General features: G+C 62.1%; 2 protein-coding genes across 2 annotated transcripts; both read right to left on the bottom strand.

Moving 5' to 3' along the window:
• On the bottom strand, positions 1-1,491 carry LOC128821265 (uncharacterized). Its single transcript, XM_054002215.1, has 2 exons — positions 1,323-1,491; positions 1-1,096 (listed from the first exon to the last, which is right to left on the bottom strand). Exons 1-2 carry the CDS (start codon positions 1,335-1,337, stop codon positions 146-148), a joined length of 966 nt encoding a protein of 321 aa, XP_053858190.1. The 5' UTR covers positions 1,338-1,491; the 3' UTR covers positions 1-145.
• Positions 1,492-1,619: 128 nt separating this feature from the next.
• LOC128821266 (uncharacterized) lies at positions 1,620-5,171 on the bottom strand. Its single transcript, XM_054002216.1, has 3 exons — positions 5,095-5,171; positions 3,954-4,338; positions 1,620-2,322 (listed from the first exon to the last, which is right to left on the bottom strand). The coding sequence occupies exons 1-3, from the start codon at positions 5,116-5,118 to the stop codon at positions 1,850-1,852; spliced, it is 882 nt and encodes a 293-aa protein (XP_053858191.1). The 5' UTR covers positions 5,119-5,171; the 3' UTR covers positions 1,620-1,849.
• Between the last annotated feature and the right edge of the window lie 1,946 nt (positions 5,172-7,117).

Raw genomic sequence — 7,117 nt, forward strand, 5'->3', positions numbered from 1 at the left:
TCAGGATTTGGGACAATTTTAATGAAAATTCCCAGAAAATTCCCCAGATTTGTCTCAAATCCCACACTGGGATGGGGGGCGGGGACAAATGACACCAGCAATGTCCCCGATGATGTACCACCCTGATGACATCACAGCGGTGACATCACTGTCCCTGCAGCAGCCTCGGGATGTCCTCGATGGCTCTTTGGCACCGCTCGGCCACCGTGCGGGTACCGGGGCCACCAGGGCGACTTGAGAGGAGCCTGCGGATGTCCCCAAGTGTCCCCAGCAGGTGACACATGGCCAGGCGGGCGCTGGCATCCCACAGCCGCTCAGCCTCGGCCACTGCAACCACCAAGGCCTCAGGGACATCAGGGGACATCTCATTTGTCCCCTTCAGGGTGGCCTGGATGTCCCCAAGCTGTCGCCGCAGCTCCTGGGGGAATGCGGTGGCTTTGTCACATGCAGCCACCAAGCGCTCCAGCAGCTCCAGGGCCACGTCTGCCCGCTGTCCCCTCCTGGTGGCTGCCCCGGCCTCGCTGGCGGCCACCACGGCCTCTTCCATGGCCTTGGTGGCCGCCACCACCTTGTTGGTGGCTGCCTCCACCCGGGCCTCATGTGTGGCCACCACTGAGGCCACCTCCTCCTTGTCCAGGGCCAGCGGCAGCTCCCGGGTCACAGCTATAAGGTTGTCATCTGCTGTTCCCCAGCGGGTGGCCTTGTCCTGCAGGTCCCCAGCCAGGGCAGTGGCAGTGGCCGCCGTGGTGGCCTCCCTGGTGGCTGCATCCCTGCAGGCGTCGTGGAGTTCGGTGGCCTCCCTGGCCAGTCGGTCCCAGCGGTCCCCGAGCTCAGCCACCGAGTCCCGCCAGGCACCGGCTGCACTTGTCACATGGGCCCAGGTGGCCCCTGGAGTGGCCCTGAGGGCGGCCAGGGCCCGGCCCAGGGAGGTGACACCGTGGTGCTCCAGGGTGTCCCGGAGGTGACTGATGAAGGTCCCCAGGGCCGTGTGCAGGGACTTTGGGGACACGGCCAGCAGCACGTCACCGTACGGCCCGGCCACAGTGGCCACCAGCTCTCCCAGGGTGGCCACCACGGCCACCAGCGCCTCCAGCAGCTGTGGAGGGGACAGGGGAGGTGGCACTTGTGGTCTCCTGTGCCCTTCCAGGGTCCCCTCTGTCCCCTCCCTGGAGGGCTCTGCTGTCCCCTCTGTCCCTGTGTAACCCCCTCGTCCCCTCTGCCACCCTCGGTCCCCTCCAGCCCTCTGTCACCTCCTCGCTTCCTGCCACCCCCTCTGTTCCCCCACCGTCTCCTCCCGCCCTCCCGCGCCGGGATTGTCGCACCTCGCGGGGCTCCATGACCGCTGGGGACACTCCAGGGACGCTCTGGGGACACTGCTGGGACACTCCGGGAGACGCTGGCGGGGAGGAGGGGGACAACGCCCGGGGGGACACTCGGGGGACACGCGGGAACGTGGCGCGGCCGGATGGGGGCAGGGCGAGGTGACGTCACCGCTCCTCCGCCCCCCCCGCCCGCGGGGCCGGGGCAGGGTCCCCAATGTCCTCCCCATGTCCCCAACAAGACCCCGATGTTCTCAACAGGCCTCGGTGTCCCCCCCATGTCCCCAACAAGACCCAAGTGTCCCCCCTGATGTCCTGTCGAGGACACTGGGGACACACCGGGGTCCTTTTGGGGACACTGTGGGGACATGGGGGACATCGTGACGACCAAAAACGGGACAGGTGATCTCAGGGTGGCCCCGGTGTCCCCAAGGGAAGGACACAGGGGTGTCCCCAAGGTCCCCAATGTCCCTCAGAATGTCCCCGTGCCCCGGCAGTGACAGTGCCACCCGAGTGTCCCCACCCCGTCCCTACCCCTGCCCCGCCAGCGCCCCCTGGGCCACCTCCAGCCTCTGTGTCACCTCCTCGTGACCCTCCCCCGATGTCCCCAAGGCCACCACAATGTCCCCGAGTGCCCGGGCAGCACTGGGGAAGCCCTGTCCCTGTGTCCCCCACGGTGTCACCTCCCTGTCCCGGGTGACAGCAGCCACCAACCTCCCCAGCGCCAGCGTCACCTCCTCCAGCTGCCCCAGCACATCTGCGGTGGCCTCGTTGGTGGCCGCGGTGGCCTCGGCGCTGGCTCTGGCGGCCGCCACCCGCCGGGCGCGGTCCCGCAGGCGCACAGCCATGTCCCGTTGGTGGCCCGCGGCGGTGGCCAGGTGACGCCGCGATGTCCCCAAGCCCCGCCAAGCCACCTCGCAGGACACGGCCACCGCAGCCAGGGCCAGCAGCAGGTGATTGTCCTCGGCCACCCCCAGGGCGGCACGGGCCGAGTCCAGGGACACTGTGGGGACACGGGGACACTGCACAGGTGGCACCAGGGACACGGCAGTGCCACCCGTACAGTGGCACCAGTTCAATCCCAGTGTCCCTGTGCCACTGCCACCAGTCCTGTCCTGATGTCCCCAGTTCCAACCCAGTGCCACCAGTTCTGTCCCACTGTCACCACTGGAGTGCCACCAGCCCAGTGTCACCAACCCAGTTCCATCCCAGTGTCCTCAGTCCTGTCCCAGTGCCACCAGCCCAGTGCTCCCAGTTCCATCCCAGTGCCACTGCCCCATTGTCCCCATATCTATGTCACCATGCCAGTGTCACCAGTCCCATCCCAGTGTCACCAGTACCACACATAGCACCAGCCCAGTGTCACCAGTTCCATCCCAGTGTCCCCTGTCCCTTCCTGGCGTCCCCATTCCTGTGACCCCTCCCAGTGACCTCAGTCCTGTCCCACTATCCCCGTCCCAGTGTCACCAGTGCCCTCCCACTGTCCCCAGTTCCACCCCAGTGCCACCAGTTCCGTCCCACTGTCACCACCTGAGTGTCACCACCCCATTGTCCCCATGCCAGTGTCACCAGCTCAGTGTCCCCACCCCACTGTCACCGTGCCAGTGTCATCACCCCAGTGAGTCATTCCAGTGTCACCAGTTCCATCCCAGTGTCCCCATCCTGGGGAAGGGAAGGTCTCTACTGGTCAGTCGGGCTCCATACTGGTCTGAACTGGTCTGTACTGGTTCCCTGCATCCCCTGCTGCCCATGCTGCTCTACACTGGTCCATACTGGTTTATAATGGTCTGAACTGGCCTATACTGGTCAGGGCAGGGGAAAGTCTCTGTTGCTCTGTAGATATTCGTACTGGTCCATACTGGTCTGAACTGGTTTTTACTGGCCCATACCAGTCTGAACTGGTCCCTACTGCTCTGTACTGGTTCATACTGGTCTATACTGGGCAGGGCAGGGGAAATTCCCTCCTGGTCTGTAGAAATTCACACTGGTCCAAACTGGTCCCCACTGCTCTATACTGATTCATAAGGATCCTTATTGCTCTATAGTGCCTCATACTGGTCTATACTGGTTTACTCTGGTCAGTGCTGGTTTATACTGGTCAGGGCAGGGGGAAGTCTCTACTTGCCTGTAAATATTCATACTGGTCTATACTGGTCCAAACCGGTCTGTATGGGTCCAGGCTGGGGGAAGTCTCTACTGGTCTGTTGATACTCATACTGGTCTATACTGGTCTGAACTGGTCCGAAGTGGTCCATACTGCCTCCCACCGAGGCAGTACAGACCACAGCATACAGTACTGCCACAGTGTACTATCAAGATGTATACTGGTCTGAACTGGCTTATACTGGTCTGTACTGGTCTATACTGGTCTGTACTCATCCATACTGGTTTATACGGGTCCATACTGGTCTATACTGGTTTATACTGGTCTATACTGGTCCATACTCATCCATACTGGTCTATACTGGTCCATACTGGTCCGTACAGGTTTTTGCTCACACACAGCACCATCAGCCCCACGGCCAGCCCGTGCCCGGCCCAGAGCCCAACTCATCCAAACTGGTCTATACTGGTCCATACTGCCCCATACCATTCCATACTGCTCTATACTGGTCCATACTGGTTTTTACTCACACACACCACCGCACAGCACCATCAGCCCCACGGCCAGACCGTGCCCAGCCCGCAGCCAGCGCTGGCACCGCCGTGCCCGTCTCTCCTCACGCTCCAGTGCCGCTGCCGCCGCCTCGGCCACGGCCCCGAGCTGCCGCAGTCGCTGCTCGTCCTCGTCCCCCAGGGTCCCCAGGGCCACCGCCGGGGCCACCGCAGCCTCCTGGGCCTTCTCCAGCCCCCTCAGGGCCTCCCAGGCCTGGCCCAGAGTGGCCTCGGCCTCGGCCAGCGCCGCGGTGACGCTGTCCGGTGTCCCCAAGGCCTCGGCCAGGGCCACCAGGGCTGCCAGGGCCCTGTGCCGCGCAGCCACCGCCAGGACCACCTCGGTGGGGAGGGCAGGGGGGGACACCTGGGAACAGGAAAGGGGGGTTAGGGGGGTGGGGGAGGTGTTTGGGGAGTTCTGGAGGGGTTTTTGGGGGTCCCCAGTGGGGTTTCTGGGGGGTAGGGGGAGCACGGGGGGGTTGGGGGATCCTGAGGGGGCTTTGTGGGCCATGGAAGGGTTTTGGGGGATCTTGGAAGGATTTTGGGGGACCCCAGGTGGGGTCCCAAATGAGCAGGGGACATCTAGAGGACATGGGACAGGGGGGTCTGGGTGGACACGGGGGCAAGGGGGGTCCCAGGTGAGGCTCCCAAGGGATTGGAGGAGCCCCAGGTGAGGTTTTGGGGGTCCCAGGTGAGGTTCCCCAGGGATCTGGGGCTTCCCAGTTGAGAATTCCCAAAGATTTGGGGTTTCTCAGCTGCACAGGTGAGGATTTGGGGGCTCCCAGCTGAGGATTCCCAAGGATTTGGGGTTTCCCAGGTGTCGCAGCTGAGGCTCCAGGGAGGTTTTGGGGTTCCCAGGTCCCAGGTGAGAATTTGGGGGGTTCCACCGGAATCCTCCCAGGAATTTGGAGGGTCCCACCCCCCCTTTTCCCCCTCCCCGGCCCCTCTGAACTCCCCAGACTCCGGAACTTTCCACTTCCCTTTTCCCTCCTGGCCGTACCCATGGCCCTGGGGATTCCCAAAGTTCAACAAAACGGCCCAAAACACCCCAAATCCCCCCCAATTTCCCCCAAATCCCCTCGGGTGCCCACTGGGGGTGACCCCGGGATTTTGGGGTTCCCACCTCGGGCTCCATCCCTGTCCCCATCCGGAGCCTGCGGCCGGAGCTCTGAGGGCTGAGGGTGTCGAGGCTTGGAGGAGGGAGGGCCCCACACCCTGATCCTCCCCCGAGGGGCAGAACTGGCCCTGCCAGGACCTCAGGGAAACTTCTGGGGCCAGGTTTAACCCCTTGGGGCCTGGATCCATCCCCCAGGGTTCCATTTCCCTGCCAGGACCCCATTGACCCCTCAGAGCCCTGATTTCCCCTGCCAGGACCCTGATTTACCCCCATTCATCCTTTCAGGACCCCACCTAACCCCTCAGGGCCCTCATTTATCCCTTCAGGACCTATTTTCCCCTCAGGGCCCCATTTCACCCCTTTCAGGGCTCTGATTTCCCCTTCCAGGACCCTGATTTGGAATTGGTTTTTGGGATTGTTTCTGGAGATCCAGCAGGATTTGGGGTCTGGGATTTGGGATTGGTTGGGGATCCAGGATTGGAGATCTTTTAGGATCAGATTTAGGGTATCAGCATTTGGCATCTGGGACTTTTTTGGGATGCAGAATTTGGGATTTGAGAGCATTTAGAAATGGTTTTGAGTGTCCAGTAGGATTTGAGATCTGGGATTTGGGATTGTTTGGGATCCGGGATTTGAGATCATTTGGGACTATTCCTTGGGGTCCAGCAGGATTTAGGATCTGGAATTTAACACTGCTTGGGATCCAGGATTTGGGGTAATCTTGGGATTGCTTGGGATCCAGGATTTGAGATCATTTGGGACTATTCCTTGGGATCCAGCAGGATTTGGGATCTGGGGTATGGGATTGCTTGTGATTGGTTTTGTGTATCCAGCAGCATTCGGGATCTGTGATTTTTTGGGATCCAGGATTTGGGATTTAAGATCATTTGGGTTTATTCCTTGGGATCCAGCAGGATTTAGGATCATTTGGGAACCCTGGAGCCCCCAAAAACCCCCGGGTCCCCAAAAGCCCCCAAGGGCTCCCTTTTTCTACCCTTCCCACGCTCCCAGTTATAGCCCCGCCCCTTTCCCATGCTCCCATTTCCTGCTTGCACAGGCCCCGCCCAGTTTCTTTTCCTACCATGCCCCGCCCCTCTCCACGCCCCATTCATTGCCCACCCCTTCCCACCCCAAGCCACGCCCCCTCCACTCCCCATTGGCTGTTGCTCCCGCCTCTTTTCCCACACTCCCATTCCTGATCTTCACAGTCCCCGCCTCTCCCTGCTCCGACGCTCTCCATTGGCCAAATCACGCGGCCCCGCCCACATATGTGCGTGGCTACAGGACCAATCCGCGTTTATTGAAAGACTCCTGGGGGTGGAGCCAGCCCGGCCCCACCGGGGGGGCTCGGAGGGGTCCGGAGGGGCCGGGGGGGCTCAGGGGGGCCCCGGGGGATGGAGCCAATCTGGCCCCAGCGTGGGCTGGGGACTCGGGGGGCGCCGAGGGGGAAGGGGCTGGGGGTGTTTGGGAGGGGGTTCAATCAATTGGGGGGCGCAGGGGGGTGCCGGGGGGGGGGCGTGGTGAGTGGGGTCGTCTGGTGAGCATGGGGGGGTCCTATGGCTGGGGTGGGGCGGTGAATGGGGGGTCCTGGCGCACTGGGGGGAGCTCATGGATCGGGGGGGTCCCAGTGCTCTGGGGGGATCGGTGAAGGGGGGAGGGGCAGTGAATGGGGGGGTCCTGGTGAGTGGGGGGGCCTGGTGATAACGGGCTGGGGGCACAGGCAGGACCGAGCCCCAAGGGACCCCTTAGGCTGCCATTAAATCGGCTGCACGGTGCACACATAAACGGATCGATTTTATTGTACCAGCGAGCAGCTACAAGGAATCATCAATAACCACTATCAATATCAAGTACCATAGCAAAGTCCTTGTGATCAATAACAACGTGCAGAGGCCAATGCAGAAATGCAGAAGCCAATTATTCTATTGTCATTCATAACCCGGCTCTGCTGCAGCCACAGCAGAAAGCTGCCTCTGCTGCAAGGCACCGAGGGGGTCACTCGCCCCCTGAGCCGCCCCCGCCTCCATGA

The sequence above is a fragment of the Vidua macroura genome, chromosome 37, assembly GCF_024509145.1.
Source record: "Vidua macroura isolate BioBank_ID:100142 chromosome 37, ASM2450914v1, whole genome shotgun sequence".
Lineage (NCBI taxonomy): Eukaryota > Metazoa > Chordata > Aves > Passeriformes > Viduidae > Vidua > Vidua macroura.

What these genes read in the sequence shown, in the direction of transcription:
- LOC128821266 (XM_054002216.1), bottom strand. Translation starts at nt 5,118, where the DNA reads ATGGGGACAGGGATGGAGCCCGAG. An exon ending in GGACAGGGATGGAGCCCGAG is followed by an intron (nt 4,339 to 5,094) that starts GTGGGAACCCCA and finishes TCCTGTTCCCAG; the next exon opens with GTGTCCCCCCCTGCCCTCCC. An exon ending in GGTGCTGTGCGGTGGTGTGT is followed by an intron (nt 2,323 to 3,953) that starts GTGAGTAAAAAC and finishes GTGTCCCCACAG; the next exon opens with TGTCCCTGGACTCGGCCCGT.